Source organism: Pangasianodon hypophthalmus, chromosome 4 (genome assembly GCF_027358585.1).
Source record: "Pangasianodon hypophthalmus isolate fPanHyp1 chromosome 4, fPanHyp1.pri, whole genome shotgun sequence".
NCBI classification, from domain to species: domain Eukaryota; kingdom Metazoa; phylum Chordata; class Actinopteri; order Siluriformes; family Pangasiidae; genus Pangasianodon; species Pangasianodon hypophthalmus.
The window spans coordinates 23,867,294-23,885,338 of NC_069713.1; the positions used below are offsets into that span (position 1 = coordinate 23,867,294).

The window sequence follows — 18,045 nt, forward strand, 5'->3', positions numbered from 1 at the left end:
TCTGATGTTTCTTTAGGTTATTATTTGTATGTAGACACCACAGTGGGGCGCTGGGGAGACAGAGCATTGCTGCTCAGTGAAATATTCCCACCAGGCAACAGGGTGCAGTGTTTTACATTTTGGTACCACATGTATGGCCAAAATGTAGGGACTCTCAATTTATACATCAATAACAGGTGAATAATAATAACAATAATAATAATAATAATAATAATAATAATAATAATAATAATAATGATAATAATAATTTCCAAGAGCAGTCAAGTAAAATACATATTTAACAGTTCCAATACCCATATTCTGACTCTCTCTCACAGGACGATGCATGATAATGGGGACAGACTTGGATATCTGATTTGGACAGACTCAGGAGATCAGGGGGATGTGTGGTGGAGTGCCAGATTGAATACTCATCAAATAGAGCCATTCTGGGTATTATCCCTTATGCATATTAAAGATGATTTTTCTACCTGATATGAACTCATAATCAATGTATAACATATACTGCCTTTCATGCTGCAGTTCGTGTTTGAGTATCGCAGGGGCAAGGCCTCTGGAGGAGACGTGGCCATTGATGATATACAGATTACTTACACGTCATGTGACCCAGAACCACCTACTACAGGAGCCCCTTCTAATCGTAAGACATATTATCCATAAACACATAATCAGCTACAGCTTGATATATGTTAACCACCACACAACTACAGGAGTGTCCTCTGTCAGGAAATTAATTTCTTACATTAAAATGGCATTATTTACCAAAAGCAGTAATGATTATATGCTATACATAGTGTGTAGATGACATTATTTGAGTCAATATCACATTAGTTGTTAAGAGATTACATTAATATTGTGTGTAGTTTAGGACATGCTTAGAAAATGGTTGGAACCCGAATATTTCAAATTGTGTGCAATTTTATATTTCATATGAGTATTTCTTAAACAGAAAATAGTTTCTCACTTTTTGAAAATAAGTAGTTTGTTTTCTCACTTGTTTTTCCTTGTGGGTTAAGTTTCAGGAATAAGAATTGGAGTGGCAGTTGCAGTAACGTTACTGGTGATCGCCATCGTCTGCAGCGCCCTGTACATGCTACAGAGGAGACACTCAAACAGGTGTGTGCTAGTAAAGGTAAAGATGGTAAAGATTATCATAAACGAGACGAAAGAGACATGGGCTTGAATACTTTGTACTATTAACAGAGAATATACTACTGGACACGAGGTTCTGGAAGAAAATGCGGTCTATGATCTCCATGACTATGAAACAGAGGTATGCATTTCTGATCAATTCTGATCATTCAGTTTCTTATTCAAAACTTTTTTTTTGTTTTTATACATTGCTGAACATGATAGTGTATACTGTGTGTCTCTAATGTGAATAAATAAATGTTCTTTTCCAGGATTCAGAGTCTTGAAGGGTGGACGATAAGTTTTATAGTTTATAAGAAGAGGCAGACTGAGCCAGAAGAAACAGTCCTTCTCACTGATAATAACTCAATGTCAAAATAGCTATCTTTATTTTTTACCTGATTCCTCTGTTTTATAATATTCAGCAAATAAAGTTCCAATAAAGGACCAGCAGACGTCAATTCATTTAGGGTCAGTCTGGTTCATGAGATGGTATTCAGGAGGAAGAAACAAATTTCTTGATTCCACATGGAAATATGTGAAACATCTGGAACTAACCAAATTGCAGTGGGAATGACCCCAACTCTGTCCTAGACAGCAATCATCCAGAACAGATCTTTCCCTGACTACTGGGTCTATCAGCCATGTGAGACATGTCACACGTTCCTAATCCTCTCATTCTTCACAGGAACCAACTTCCTCACTAGTGAGCCAACACACATACACACACACGCACACACACACACACACACACACACACACACGCACACAGCAACATCAACATGGAAAATTCTATTAGAAAATAGAAAATATTTAGCATCAGAATAAGTCTGTGGGATGACTGTATTTTATGCTGAATGGTTACATTGACTAAAACCCTATCCTAACGCAGTAATTTTTTTTTTTCATAGTGCTGACACAGTGTCAGCCATTAATGTTCAGGAAACACTTATACCACTATACTAGACTGATATGGGGATTGTGGTTCTGATGCCTAATAATTAAAAGTGTCTAGAGAAAGAATAAAACATTACTCATGGAAAGAAAGTTTTAGAATTTCTCATTTGTTACTTTTGTGGTCACCCAACTTGACCTGACCAACGATCTCAGATTTCCATGCTGGGAAAGAAACTTTTAAGTAACTCACTGAGTACATATACACAGATCTACTGTAGAGTTATTTTTCAGGACATCACTCAGTCATTAAGGTTTAAGATGGATGCCATAGCAAAAAGAGCCAAACTAAACTTCCGAAGTGATCAAATAAAAAGTGCTTTTTTAATTAGGTGAACTGGCTCAGAGTCCATCTGAATAAAAATTTGTGTGACAATATTAGTCCATACAACTGGCTGTCAGTAGTCTCTGACCACCCCTGTTGGTGTAATCAGTAGTTGGTTGTTTGAGCTGTAGGCACAGTGCATGTGAGTAAGTGTCAGATGGAAACACTCCTGTGCTGCTGATGCCACTCGCAGCTGCAGATCTACCGGAGTTAGAGCTCCTCAAAGGTGCTGTTTCAAAGTGCAGTTTCAGGATTACTGAGCTCTCTGTGTTGGAAATGGCAACAAGATTCAACGTGTTTCTCGGACTGTTCACAGCCATTCAGATGAGGTTTACCATTGAGGAGCTGTCAAGAAGTGGTGAGTAACTGATCAGAGATAGATGAACCAGACTATTCAATCTGCATTGTGTAGAAAGACAGTAAGTTTAGAATGAGCTTCATTTCTATGGACATGAAATTTAGTTGCATAGCCAGGGGTAATGCCTCTTTTACAAACCACAAAACAGTAATGTATTGTATTGCAAATGAGTAACAATAATGTATTGCAAATGAGTAATTGCTAAAAAGGTTTAGGTTGCTAACCTATTTGCAGATTTTGACTGATTATCATAGGTGTCATTTGACCTCACGCTGGGGACATATACTCAAAAGATTTTGATATGTGCAATTTTGCTCACACTATTATTTGATATGCCCAGTTTTGTCCTCACCACTTTCTGATATGACTGGTTTTGTCACCACCACTTTTTTTTTAATCCTCCTGCTTTTGCCCCCACTACTTTTTTATATGCCCATTTCAGTCTCTACCACTTTTTTTTTTTAAATTGCCCAATTTTGTCCCCATGACTTTTTGATATGCCTGGTTTTGTCACAAAAGTTTTGAGTAACAGCTTGCGATTACAGTCACAGCTACAGGTAACCTGTACTCCAAAGTCAGCAATATAATATTTAACTTCTTATGTGTTTTTTCAGTTCACTACTAGTCATTGTAGTTTAATTTACATGGTATTTACCTCGCAGTTATTGCAGATGGCAGCATCCCGTGGCATACTGAGCTCTCTGTCTCTTACCACACCATCATCCAGAGCACCACACTCTGGTGAGATTGCCACTGTTATGTTTGAGTGGGTTGCCCTCACAGCCTGCTCATTTGGCAGATTTAACCTTAGTCAGATCTTATTTACATGCCACAGCCCAAAGTGTCTACTAGTCATAAGTGTATGGATGTCCTGGTGTCAGACGTAGCTTAGCTGTAATCAATAAACAAGAACATTTCTACTAATGTGGTGGGTTTTCCCAGCATGAAGCATATTCTTCATGGTTAACCACCAAGGTTATACACAGCACTGGCTCTGAGTGATTATGAGCCATGCTAAAGGCTAACAATGTGTTGACCACCTTTGGCTATGTCAAAGAAAGTGTTTTTGGTTTAGACATATTGTATGCTAATTATACAGCAATAGCGACATGACTGGCAGAATTCAATTTTGATTCTGAGCTGAGAAAGCATAGACTTTCTTGCAGTGCACTATGTCTATAGCTGGCTTTTCAAATTAAATTTCAGCAATATCTGGAAATCGGATTTAGCCTTTACCAGCCCACGGGTACTGGACATGTCAAGGACACTCAGGAGCCCTGGAAAGAAGAGCACAGGTTTCAGAATCAGAAATCAGCACAGCTGAATGGATCGGCCAGATAGCCACAACCTTGGCCATCTACCTTAAAAGACTAATGTCACATTCTCAGACTCCTGACAGATGCTTGAGCACCCTTAACCTAGCTGTTGGTTGACCACCAAGGGAGGTGCCAACCAGCAGAACCCCATGGAGACCAATAATGACATACAAGGGCATCAGACCAGGTGTTTCTGGGGCTCAGGGCCCAGCCTTTGGGGCTCAGGTCCTGGTCAATTTCCAACCCCGTCAAGTGGCCATTCCATCTGAGGCACAATCAAAGGGGTAGACTCCATATTTAGAATGATGGGTTCTACACCATGCATTTCTTAGTTCAGAAGAAGGACAGCAGTCCTTGTCTTTAAATCCCTTCACAGGCATGCGCAAGCCAATAGATAGGATCTGATAAGATGTTAATTATGTTGTGCAGCCACAGACTGGGTCACATCACTCGGCCTGTGTGATTTCATGCTTTCACCACTGGAACACAGTTTTTAGGGTGGCCTTTCAATGACAGGCATTCCAACAGTGTTTTACCCTCCAGTCTCTCTCTTGCTGGCCATTGGTGTGCATTTAAATGCTGAATAAAAATTTGGTGCATCTTAAAACTGACCTGCCTCTAAAGGCTTTTTTGCCACATCTTTCCTGTTCCCAGCAGAACAGATTTATGCCCAATCAGAACAGATTTATGCCCATGGTGATTATGAAAATTTCATAAGATATAATGAAAAATTTTACTCCTCAACTTACAGTAACATTCAAATACTCAGTATTCAGTAACAAAGCTTCATATTCTAAACAGCCATATAAAATCCAGTCATGAGAGATGACAACACATAGAAAGCTGAATATATCCCTGTTAAAATATTGCCAATGTCCTGTATAACCTCCCATCAATCTGCCTGCTAATGGAGGAATGCAGAGCATGTTTCACTCTTTCTTGTGAAATGATAAGTGTACGCACACATTATACAGCTCACTCACATATACCATGATGCAAATTATTAATGACTAGCAAGTAGTGGGGGACACAGATGCTTAGTGGTTAGCACGGTTGCCTCACACCTCAGGGGGTTGGGGGTTCGAATACTCCCTCTGCCCTATGTGCGTCCTATGTGTTCTCCCTGTGCTTCGGGGGTTTCCTCCAGGTACTCCAGTTTCCTCCCCCAGTCCAAAGACATGTTGTAGGCTGATTTGCATATCCGTATAGTGTGAATGTATATAAATTGTGCCCTGTGATGGGTGGGCACCCTGTCCAGGGTGTCCCCCACCTTATGCCCCAAGTTCCCTGGGATAGGCTCCAGGCTCTCCTGCGACCCTGTCTAGTATAAGCAATATGGAAAATGAATGGATCGTGAGTAAGATTATGCTACTAAATAATTCCACACTGAGTTGCCAGTTTATTAGATACACTTATCTAGTAGTGTTCTGGGTCCCAGTATGAATTTGCCTAAAACATCCTAATTTTTTGCCAGGAAAACACCCCCCATATTATCACACTGCCATGGCTTGTTTTGTTGACACCAAATAGGATGACCAGGCAATGTCTATCAGACCAGGCAACCTTTTTCCACTCCCTTGTTGTTCAGTTTGGATGCCCACTGAATATATGTTTTGTTGCTCTTCTCTGACAACATTATGACCTGACATGGACTATTCTAGCCCATCCTCCAGTAAGTGGTACATTCTGAGAGTACATTCTGCACACTGATGTTGAATTCACTTATGATTTGCCTGCTTGTGGCATGTCTGTTTGCTTCCACAATTTCCTGTATTTTCCTTTGACCTCTGTGAGCCACTGGTTGTTTTTGCTGTGCACACCATTCTCTATAAATCCTTCAAATTGCTGTGTATGAAAATGCCAGAATGCCAGCCATTTGGAAAATGCTATAACCAGCATATCCAGTAGCACATTCAAAGTCACTGCCTGCCTGATTTATGCCACATGTAGTCATGTGAAAAAAGACTTGTTGAAATCTAGGAGTTCCACGAAGGTGACCTAATAAATTGGCTAGTTAGTCAGTGTATATAGCGTATATATGGTTTTATATGGTATAACATTGACAATGCTGAAACTTTCCTATAAAAGCCTGAAAATATTTTTGGTTTGTTGCAGTGATATATCAAAATACAGCCTGTACACTGTACAGTTTACAGCCGTATAGGCAACACAGATTATGGATATATATTTATTCTTTTTTTTTATTATTATTATTTACCTGAAAATAAACATCTAATGCACCCTGTTCTAATAGCCATTCCTGCCCTTCAGCCACTAAGTATATGCAAAATGGTGGTAAATTGGTCAGAACAGATACATTGTTGTACTTAATGTACTTAATTTTCTTTACATAGAATCTGTGCCTGTGAACCGACACTGAAATGGAATATATAGCTACAGGTGAATTTTAATTCTTTATTTATCAGCAGTAACCTGTGCAGAACTTGAGGGCTTTCATGAAATGCACAGTGCAGCAACAGGTCTGAAAATCCAAAAAGAGAAAGAGAAGAGTGGGCTGCCCTCCTCTACACAGCCCAGTCATGCTTGGGCCAGTCATATTCAGGAACACGGGCATTACCAGGAACATGGCAGGTCTGGAACTGAACGCAACCCTGAAGTTTTAACTAATAAGAACCATACAAACAGCTCTCACGTCCAGGTATGACTTTACTTTTGTAACTGAAAGCTCAAGAAACAAAACCTGGGATTTACCTTTGTAAGAATTGTACTTACATTTATGTCTCTTCTTGTCTGACAGCAAGACGTAGATCATATCTACTACATTTCCAAAATCTACCAGCCCACAGATGCTGCAGGCAAGGACTTATGGGTAAATTTTAAACAGATGGATAAAGGAAAGGTTCATGGAGTCCTTTCCAACACCCACAGACAAGCTTTGGTATGGCCACACGTCCCATTATTAATTGAAGTTGATTGCTAATATTGCTGCTGCAACAATTGCATCTTCAAAACAACAGCTTTTTAAGAGTTTCATTTAGGAGTCCCCTCCCAAAGTACTGGAATGGCAAGGCCAATTCTTTCATTTTTGCTATATGCTGAAGACATTTGGATTTGAGATCAAAAGATGAACATGAGATGATAGATCAGAATTTCAGTTTTCATTTCCTGATGTTTATATCTAGATGTGTTAAACAACTTCGAACATGGCACCTTTCGTTTGAACACACCCATTTTTTAAGTGATCAAAAATATTGGAACATGTGACTGACAGGTGTTTCTTGTAGCCCAGGTTTGCCTTGTTAGATTGATTGTCTAAACAATTAATAGCTCTGAATATCTATTCCTTTTGCCTGTGAAGAATGCATTTGTTGTTAAAAAGGAAAAAAACATATGAAGCCCAGAGAGATATGGGAGCCAGCTCTAGGGCAGTAGAAGCTCAGTGGTTAAGACATTGGACTTCTGATTGGAAGGTTGTGAATTAAAATCTCAGCACTGCCAAGCTGCCCGTGCTAGGCCCTTGAGCAAGGCCCTTACCCCTCAACTGCTCAGTTGTATGAATGTGATATATATGTGCCATAAATGTGAAAAGCTGAGCATTTTGAAGCAGAGAAAAGAGAGAAAATCAATCAGAGCCATTGCACAAGCATTGGGCATAGCCAATACAACAATTTGGAATGTCCTGAAAAGAAAGAAACCACTGGTGTACTAACCAGACATCAAACAGGTCGGCCAAGGAAAACAACAGCAGTTGATGACAGAAACAGTGTAAGAGCTGTGAAGAAAAACCCAAAAACAACAGTCAGTGACATCACCAACAACCTCCACAGTGCAGTGGTAAAAGTAGAGGCCATACCACAAGATGCAAACCATTCAACAGCAGTAAGAATCAGAAGGTCTGATATGAATTTACAAAGAAATATAGAGATGAGCCATGAAAGTTCTGGAACTAAGATTAACTTCTACCAAAGTGATGGAAAAGCCAAATTGTGGAGAAAGAAAAGATCTGCTCATGATGAAAACATACGAGCTCATCAGTGAAGTACAGTGGAGGTAGTGTCATGGCTTGGGCTTGCATGGCTGCTTCTGGAACAGGCTCACTAATCTTTATTGATGATGTAACTCATGATGGTGGCAGCAGAATGAATTCAGAAATTTACAGAAACAGTCTGTCTGCCAATTTACAAAGAAATGCATCCAATCTAATTGACCTTAACCAAATTGGGCATGTATTTCACCTCCTGAAGAGGAGACTGAAGGGAGAAACCCCCCAAAACAAACAACAATGGAAAGAAGCTGTGGTACAAGCCTGGAAAAACAACGCAAAAGAAGAATGCAACAGTTTGGTGGTTTGGTTTGGTCACTGGTCTGATGCAGTTATTGCAAGCAAGGAATGTGCAACCAAATATTAAGTGTCATTTATTTTAAGACCATCTGTTCCAATATTTTTGCTCACCAAAAGTCAGGTGGCCACCAGAGGTGCCATGTTCTAAGTTGTTTAACATATCTAGATGTAAATATCAGGAAATGAAATCTGAAATTCTGATCTATCGTCTAATATTCATCTTTTGATCTCAAACACAATTGTCTTCAGTGTGTAGCAAAAACAAAAGAACTGGCCTTGCTCTCGGAGAAGACTATATATGTAATATTGACCTCATAATAAATGGGGAGATCAGGGCTGATTCTAATATGGGTCTACTGTAACAGTGAAAAGAAAGTAAATGCCGTCACCTGATTTGATCTACACATGCTTAGAGTAGCATTAAGCTCATAACTGCAAAGGTAACTGTCTAAAAGAAACACTCATCTTTTATTCTTCAAAATCATGTTCACTTCAGAAAGTTCGGTTTTATAGTTGCATTATTTTAGTGATTGATTTTGCTGTGATAATGAATGTTAATCTTTTATAATATACAACAGAAACATTTTACTATGTGCAAATCATAAAAGCTGTCTTGTGTGCACTGAGTTGTCCTTTAATTTAGTACCAAAAGAGCTATAAGCTCGGTATAGGTACTGTAAATTATACTGGACATTATTCAGTCATAACTATGGTTGTAACTGAGAGTCAAACCAGTCACACATGGTCAATGTTTAAAATGATCAGATTAGGAAAAACATCTTGCGAAATATATGTTAAGGCATCCTTTGTTTAAAACTGAACAGTAATGATTAATTGCAAATGTGAGTATAAGCTTGACATTCTGCTGTTTTTGTTTGAAGAAATGTTATATTGCTTACCAAATAAGCTGTTTGCATGGTTAGCCTGCATGGTTTCTTCATCAAAATGTCAATGTTGAGTTATATGCCATTCTGCTTTTTATCCTTACTGCTATATTCTTTCCCATACTGTTAAATTTCAGCCTAGAGCATGTTGCAGTTGACTCTGATTCTGGGGTGAATATCGTTGCGTTTGGTTATTTACATCTAATTGGCTAACTGTAAAGTGACATAAATTGCATAATTTTGAAGCAGAAGAATGTATGTTTTTTGTATCAAATTGTGATTGGGCTTGGTGGTACAGTGTTTCATAAATTAAAGTAAAAACTATTCCAATGATTCCCAGTTTTCCCTACTATAAAATTTCTATATAGAAACCAGGGAAAATGTTATGGCATTATGGGCTTTTCAATTAAAAAACTGGCTCCTCCTTGAGATGCATGTTTTAGTTCTGTTTGAGATTCACTTATATCTACAACATGACATAACCACACTGTTATTCCATGTATGTACTGTGTGTGTGTGTGTTTTTTTTAATTGTATAGGGTTTAGCTGGACTTTCCCTGTTTACACTCAATGGTATTTCCACTAAGTCAAATTAAATAATTTGATTATTGTTTTACAGACAGTGAACTTGTCCTTTGAGTTTCCTTATTATGGACATTTACTGAGAGAGATAACAGTGACTACTGGTGGTGAGTTCTTAACAATGTCCTAAATAAACATACTATAAAGATTTATTTCTAGTAAAATATTGTGAAGAATCTCCCAATGTCCACAGGTTTTCTCTACACAGGAGACGTGATCCATAAGATGCTAACAGCCACGCAGTACATAGCTCCACTTATGGCTAACTTTGACCCAAGTATTTCCCAAAATTCCACCATCATTTACTCTGATAATGGTACAGTGGACCACTGCAGATATTCCACCACCAACTTTTCCCCCCACATTTCTCCTGGATTATAATTTGTAGTACAAAACATCTGAATAAAAAAGCCGATTATGCGATTTAGCTAATCTCTGTTCACAGGCACAGCTCTTATTGTTCAGTGGGACCATGTTTACCTCCAGGATGACCCAGATTTGGGCAGTTTCACTTTCCAGGCTTCGTTGCACAGTGATGGCAGGATCACCTTTGCTTACAAAGAGGTTTGGCCTTGTATGATTTTCATGGCAAAAATAATCAAAAATGCATTGTTTTGCTAATGCTGTTTAAATTTACTTCTCAGATTCCTGTTGATATCAGTAAGATTAGATCAGAGAATCACCCAGTGAAAGTTGGCCTTTCTGATGCATTTGTGGTGTTTCATAAGATTCAGCAGATTCCAGGTACAATTCATTCTGTCTATTCTGTTTAAACAATATTAGTGTATGGACTCAGACATGCATCTGTAAGAACACTTGTATTTTTATAGACACAGATATCCGAAGGAGAACAATATATGAGTACCATCGTGTTGAGCTGTTGAAATCCAAAATTACCAACTCCACTGTCATTGAGTTGCTGCCTCTTCCAAGTGAGTCTCTTTCTTAGCTAAATGAGATCATTCTTTTTTTTTTTATCTTTAAGACCATCGTGCCAAGTGTCATTTTTCTCAGTGTAGTGGTGTGTATTTATTTGTTTAGTGTGAGTGAACCAGAATGTTCTTCCCCTTTTGTCACCTCTGTGTTAAATGATGCCATTGTTTCCTGTTCATTCCAACTGCACTAGCCTGCCTGCAGTTCTCCAGCTGTGACAGCTGTGTTACAGCTCACATCAGATTCAACTGTAGCTGGTGCAGCCGCCTACGAAGGTGCCATTCATTTATGTACATTTTTAGCATTAGCTTTAGTGTTTATAGATACTTTAGAACTGCAGAGCCTTATAGTATTCTCTACAACCTGCAACAGTGGTACACAGCTAAAAAAAAAAAAAAGTCCATAGAGAGATGGAAGAAAACCCATTTGGAGGAAAGTGTGGTCATAATGAAATTGTGCCAAGGTGTGAACGAGTGTGTGAATGTGTGTGCATGGTGCTATGTGATGGAAGTGCATCATATTCAGGGTATATTCCTGCATCACACCCAGTGGTCCAAGGATAAGCTGCGTATCCACCACGACCCTCACCAGGATAAAGCAGTTATTGATGAATGAATGTATAAATAAAAACACTCACTGGCCACTTTAACAGGAGCACATGTACCCATGCATATTAATGGAATTATCCAATCAGCCAATGGCAGAAAGTGTAATGCATAAAATCATGCAGCAGATACAGGTCAAAAGCTTCATAATGTTCACTGAATGCAATGTGAACACTGACTTTGAAGCCCTTAACTTGTATCTGCATGAGCAAGCAAGGGTACAGATATTCCTATTAAAGTGGCCAATGTGTGTGTGTGTGAGAGAGAGAGAGAGAGAGAGACCTAAAATGGGTATCAAATTGCAGAGTCTAGAAAATGAAAAGTCCTGTGACTGGATGAAGACCATCTTAGATCATTTGCAAGAAAAAAACAAGTATGACAAATGTAGTTTCTGTTAACACACACTAGAGGGGGTATGGGAACTACTGTGCAGTGACTGTGTAGAAAGAACAGAATCAGCACAATGACTTCAAGTGCTATCCTGTACTTGCTTGTAAAAAAGGAAATTCTCTTTGTCTGGTGCGCAGATGTTCCAGTGGCTTTGACCGAAATCGTCAGGATTGGGTTGACAGCGGTTGTTTGGATGAGGTAGTGGCATGTTAACACTGTCACAAAACGTCCTCTACTGCTGTTTACAATTATTAGTAACTGCATTTCAATGAATTTTCATAAGAACCAGAGCTGCAGTGAAACAATCAAACCACATGCTGTAAGCACTGGGTCTACAATCAATAACACCGCAGCATCCACAGCCACAGCCCAGCCCAGCAGATATAGCAGTGTCATCAGCACTGTATCATCCACAAATACTCATCCCACCACCATCTCTGCTGAGCGTGAGTAGAGTTAAATATTTACTAAGACTGTAACAATACTATCATTTCTAGTTCAGAAATGATGTTCAGGTCAGTTCCATTTTCCATTCTTATGAATATCTGAATATTAAAATAGTAATACAAAAAAATATGAAGGACAGGACAGGACCTATGTCTTTTATTTACACTCATAGCTCACAAACTTTTTTTTTTTTTTTTGGGAATGTTTGGAAACAAAAGAGGACTGAATACAAGGAAAAGCATCTGATATCCACTGTAAAAAAAAACAACCAAAAAAATGGTGGCAGTTTATTGATGTTTTCTGGCTGTTTTGCGCCAGGTGGTTCAGGACGTCTTAAAGATTGATGACATTATGAAGCCTGCTGACTACCAAGATATTTCAGTCCAAAACTTGGTCTCTGCCAGGAGCTTAAGCCTTGGCCAATAGATACAGCTTTTAACACCATGATGAACCAAACATACTTCTAAATCAACACAGAAATAGTTAAAGAAACACAAAATCAGTGTTTTGCAATGACGATCTCAATCTGAACCCTTGAAGACGGAACTTCCCGTGTACAAACTTAACAATATGACAGAACTTGACAGAAAATGGATATTTTGTAGAATAAAATTTGCACCACATAAAAACTCTCTTCTGTTTGAATAAAACTATACAATGTCTCTCTATGTTTGAGCTTAAAATTTCACTTATAGTATGTGTTACTCTTTTTATATGTATATTGATTTTTGCTCATTTTCATGAAGTGTGCCAATAATTTTGGAGGGCACTGTATGTATGTACATGCACAGAATGAACTATGCATATAAGCAAATACAGAGAATGAGTCAGTGGAACCAACCCTAATGTTAACCAGGCCAACAGCCCAAAGCACAGGCTATATATCATTTTTACAAACTCTTACTCATACATTCAGCCTGACTCATCCAACATAACAACACTATAAATCTACCAGGAAGTGCCAAGTCTTTCCTTTAATGAAACTCCAAGTTGGGCCTGTAAACTAGAATGGAGTGGTGGAATTAAAAGGGATGGAATACAAGTTTATTTTTTATATTTGCTCTCAGTCTGAAATGTTATTGTTGCATGATGCTGTTGCATGAGAACTAGAAACAGAAAAATACTAGATGCTAGATGTAAAAATGAGTCAGTTATATATTGTTTTGTTCTGTTTTGCTTCTTCCCTGCAGAAGACACAAAGATTGCACTTCCTTTGACTGAAGATAGATGTAAGTGTCTCACTGAAATGCCTCTATCCATCTAAAGATCTTATGTTATACTATTTTGTTCCATAAAAACTTGACTCTTGAAAAATTTGGTGTATATATAAAATGCTATTTATGCATGTGAATGTGTTTCTACACCTTATAACCACCAGAGGCAGTGTTTAAACACCTGGACATCTTCTTTTGTGCACACATGATGAAACCTTACTACAAACTCACATGGCAACACAGTACTTTACTATAAAACACCATTATCAATGGCTATCTGTCCCTGGAACCTTCTCACCAATTTCTTGCCAGGTTGGCACTAGTTCTGAGTGACAGGGATCCATAGCAATTTTACCCATGTTCGTAGACTCACAAACGTAACTTGCATTCTATTTCACCACTCCTAACCAAATAACCTATACCAAAATGTCATGGGGAATCAATTCACCCTAGGGCTGACTGGAAAGGTGCTTGGATATGACCACTGCACTCTGGAAAAGGAATAGTTACATGGTGATGCCCAAGTGGCAGTGGTGCAGACTGGTGAGTACTGCCCAAGAGGAGGAGATGCTTCTCATAGAGTGGTATGCTGCGGCAGGGGCCAGGTATCTGACCTGCCTGTTGATCATGGTGAGTCACTCTCAGTGAGGCTAATTATATGTGGGCCCACTTGAGTAGCTAGAGGCTAAATCACCTTCACTTCTGGATGCTGCCAGAGCCAATGAATACAGCTGTGGTTTGGCCACCAGTTCATCAACAAACACTAAGCATCTCCCAGAAGCGATCACATATATATATATATCATCCTCATTGTCTCTGATTGAAGTGTGGGAAGAAGAATCATCTCCTCGGCTATAGTGAGCACTTCACCCAACAGGATGAGTTCTCCCTTTATGTTGTTTCAGCTCTGACATTATTGACTTCAACAGAGCCACATCTGACGTTCGGTCATCCATATGCTTGGAAAGAGACTCTGAGGTCCTTTTTGGCTTCTTATTTTGCGTATCCACCATCATTATCCATGAAGAATTATGACTAGCATATCTTTTTGGCTTTGGCATCTGGGTCAGATTTGACTCAAAATTTGTGTCTGTATCTGCCAAATGAGCACGAGCATGTCAGCATTGGCATCACTGCACATTTTAAGCATGAAACATATGTTCTGACAAGTGCTTGCCTGAGAAGATCAATGCTGAGCCATCGGGCAAAGAACTGTTGCCTGCCCTCGGCTTGCTTTCTTCCAGCTCAGGCAGTGACCACACAAGTGTGAATCCTGTATTATAGCTTCTTATTCACTTGGAGCCAAGACTATGTATATAATCTATTTCTTCAGATAGTGTAGGATGTGGATACTGAATGAATTGCTAAGCAATAACAAAAATAGACCAAAAAAAAGGGCTCAGCAAAAAAAAAAAGGAAGTAAAGAGACCTCTGCTCCATTCTCAGTCTGATGTCAGTGATCCAGTTAACAATGTAGGTTATCCACAAATTGTTTAGCCATGATCCGCTAACCCAGAAGTATCAGCCCCTATGGCTAATTTGAGAAATATTGAGGGAGGCCCCACTCAGCACTGATACGGGAAAAAACTAGGGAAACTCACTTCTATCTGTATACAGACCCCTATGAAAGTATTGGAATGGCAAGGCCAAATCTTTGGTTTTGCTATACACCGAAGTTATTTGAGATCAAATGATGAATATGAGATGATAGAATTTTAGTTTTCATTTCCTGATATTTACATCTAGATTAATATCTCATACTTGTGTTGTTAAACAACTCAAACATGGCAACTTTTTTTAGCACTCAAAAAAGGGAAAATCTATCAACGATTGCACAAGTATTGCGCATAGTCAATACTTAAATCTGGAGTGTCCTGAAAAAGAACAAGACCACTGGTGTACTAAAAACCAGACATCGAACAGGTCGGCCAAGGAAAACAACAGTAACTGATGGTAGAAACAATGTGACAGCTGTGAAAAAAACCCAAAACAACAGTCTTGTGACATTACTAACAACTTTCCCAGAGCAGGGGCGAAGGTATCACAATCCACTGTTCGAAGAAGACTTCAGGATCAGAAATATAGAGGCCATACCACAAGACGCAAACCACTCATCAGCAGTAAGAATCGGAAATCCAGATTGGAATTCGCAAAGAAATACAGAGATGAGCCACAAAAGTTCTGTAACCAAGATTAACCTTTACCAGAGTGATGGAAAGAAAAGAAAGAATCTGCTCCTGAGCCAAAACATAAAAGCTGACAATCAGCCAAGCACGGTGGAGGTAGTGTCTTGGCTTGGGCTTGCATGGCTGCTTCTGGAACAGGCTCACTAATCTTTATTGGTGATGTGGTAGCAGCAGAATGAATTCAGAAGTCTACAGAAACAGTCTGTCTGCCAATTTACAGACAAATGCATCCAATCTAACTGGTAGGAACTCCATCATGCAGCAAGACATTGACCCAAAAGACACTGCTAACACAACAAAGGACTTTATCAGGGGAAAAAAGTGGAAGGTTTTAGACTGGCCAAGTCAATCACCAGACCTTAACCCAACTGAGCATGCATTTCACCTCCTGAAGAGGAGACTGAAGGGAGAAACCCCCCAAAACAAACAATAACTGGAAGAAGTTGCAGTACAAGCTGGGAAAGGCATCACAAAAATAGGATGCAACAGTTTGATGATGTCAGCAGGTCGCCGGCTTAATGCATTTATTGTAAGCAAGAGATATGCAACCAAATATTACGTGTTATTTACTTTAATTTACTTTAAGACTATCTGGTCCTAGTTGTTTAACACATCTAGATGTAAATGGCAGGAAATGAATCCTGAAATTCTGATCAATCATCTCACATTCATCTTTTGATCTCAAACCCAAATGTCTTCAGTGTATAGCAAAAACAACAACAAAAAAAACACTTTCAAAGGGAACTACATACCTGGAACCCACTAAGTTAGCATGCTCAGCAGTGTGATGGCAGTATGAGCAGGGAAACCCACCCAACCAGTCTAGTAGTGGATATCACAAGCCAGCGGTTCATTAGATGGCAAGTGATGTAGAAACAGAACTCACCTCTCAAGACACAGACTAAGAGATGAGTACCATGCACAAACAATTCATAGGTAACACAAAAATTAAGAAGTTAACAGGAGTCTATTGCCAGCTTTGGAGGACAGGTTACATGCAGCGCCAACCATAGTCACAAGCTGTTATGCACATAGTGCCAAAATATTTTTAAAAAATCCTGACGTGTATGAGGTGAGGTAAATAAAGGGACAGATTGGGTCCATGGGACAATAGTAGTTTACTGTAAAATACCACGTCATACAATCACCATGTCAATTTGTGGTAAGGTCACAACAAGGAATAAAAATCAGTGCACATTTAGACTTTTTTATTTGGATTATTTCTGTAATAGAGGAATTAATGGTCTGGACATTTCAGTCTGAATACAGTGCATACCAAATCATCCTGTACTGGACATTTAAAAGAATGACTCATTTCATCAGCAGCCCTTTAAGTGCCTCCAATTATTTTTATTTCTATGAATTTGTTATTTTATTTACATGTATTACATGGATTGTGGGTGGTGTTTGCTCTGACAGCCTCTGAGGCAGAGAGGACAGGCGAGCAAAGTGAAAGGCTGCAGACTGCTCTGCTTGTTAGCATCCTCCTCATCGTGCTGCTGATGGTGGCTGCAGTACTGGCTACAGTCTACATGTATCACCATCCCACCTCCAGTGCCAGCCTCTTCTTCATCGAGGTCAGCACATAAGCACTTTTGTTTTTTAGCAAGCTTCATTTCTTGCATATTTGAAATTAAAAATTATTTCAATGCCAAGCACTAGATGTATTTTATGTGTTCATTTGGTAGATACTTTAATCCAAAGAGACATACAAAGTGGACAGAATCTAATTCAAGCATTTATCAGAGCAGTTATGGGTTAAGGTCAGGGGTTTAGCAGTTAGTAAACAGTACCTTACCTTAGTAGTATAGTACCTTACCTACTATGCACATTTCACTTTTCCTGTATAAAAGCACCCTGTTTACCTCTATTTTCCTGCATGTTCAGAGACGGCCAACACACTGGCCTGTGATGAAATTTCGGCGAGGTTCCGGCCACCCAGCCTATGCTGATGTGGAGGCTATGGGACGAGACCAAGAAGGCTTCATTTTAATAGAGCCTAAGGATAGCTTCATCATTGCAGACCGACGAGAGAGCTCAATTACAACAGACCAAAGAGACGGCTTCATTGTGCCTGACCAAAAAGAAAGATTCCTTGCTGTGGGACATCGCTGACATGCATTGAGCCCACTCTGGAAAAGAGACTGGAAAAGAAACATACCTCAGAACAGTTACTACATCTCCTGTCAAATGTTTTTTTTTTATTGTTCTAACAAATGTGGACACAAATTTATATTGATAGAATAGTGAAAATATTGATTTGATATTTTGAAAATGAAACCAATGTTTGTTGAGTGTCAAAAAATTTTATTTGCACTACATAGATTTTTTTTTATTAATGGAAAAAACATAAGGGAGTTCTCTTCCTTTGTGTGTATACAGTCAGGTCCATATTTGGATATTGAAACAATTTTTGT

The 18,045-nt window shown here is 39.0% G+C and overlaps 2 protein-coding genes across 3 annotated transcripts in view; both read left to right on the plus strand.

Annotated features, from left to right (window-relative positions):
- Positions 1 to 1,578, plus strand: part of si:ch211-106h4.4 (MAM and LDL-receptor class A domain-containing protein 2) — a 32,104-nt gene extending 30,526 nt beyond the window's left edge. For both annotated transcript variants that reach the window (XM_034303413.2, XM_034303414.2), the window contains 6 exons: positions 17 to 176; positions 318 to 432; positions 523 to 640; positions 1,017 to 1,116; positions 1,204 to 1,273; positions 1,404 to 1,578. In XM_034303413.2, coding sequence (XP_034159304.2) covers positions 17 to 176; positions 318 to 432; positions 523 to 640; positions 1,017 to 1,116; positions 1,204 to 1,273; positions 1,404 to 1,418 — 578 coding nt within the window. In that variant the 3' untranslated portion in view covers positions 1,419 to 1,578. The remainder of the gene's footprint in view (positions 1 to 16; positions 177 to 317; positions 433 to 522; positions 641 to 1,016; positions 1,117 to 1,203; positions 1,274 to 1,403) is intronic.
- Positions 1,579 to 1,731: 153 nt separating this feature from the next.
- plxdc2a (plexin domain containing 2a) lies at positions 1,732 to 17,968 on the plus strand. Its single transcript, XM_026937016.3, has 14 exons — positions 1,732 to 2,768; positions 6,511 to 6,743; positions 6,843 to 6,983; positions 9,891 to 9,960; positions 10,047 to 10,169; positions 10,299 to 10,417; positions 10,498 to 10,597; positions 10,684 to 10,785; positions 10,980 to 11,061; positions 11,919 to 11,979; positions 12,065 to 12,227; positions 13,419 to 13,457; positions 17,048 to 17,205; positions 17,516 to 17,968. The coding sequence occupies exons 1-14, from the start codon at positions 2,591 to 2,593 to the stop codon at positions 17,741 to 17,743; spliced, it is 1,797 nt and encodes a 598-aa protein (XP_026792817.3). The 5' UTR covers positions 1,732 to 2,590; the 3' UTR covers positions 17,744 to 17,968.
- The last annotated feature ends 77 nt before the right edge of the window (positions 17,969 to 18,045 follow it).

Coding starts and splice junctions, on each gene's coding strand:
- plxdc2a (XM_026937016.3), top strand. CDS start 2,591: ATGCCACTCGCAGCTGCAGATCTACCGGAGTTAGAGCTCCTCAAAGGT. Junction 11,062..11,918: donor TGGTGCAGCCGCCTACGAAG/GTGCCATTCATT, acceptor TCTGGTGCGCAG/ATGTTCCAGTGGCTTTGACC. Junction 13,458..17,047: donor TCCTTTGACTGAAGATAGAT/GTAAGTGTCTCA, acceptor TTGCTCTGACAG/CCTCTGAGGCAGAGAGGACA.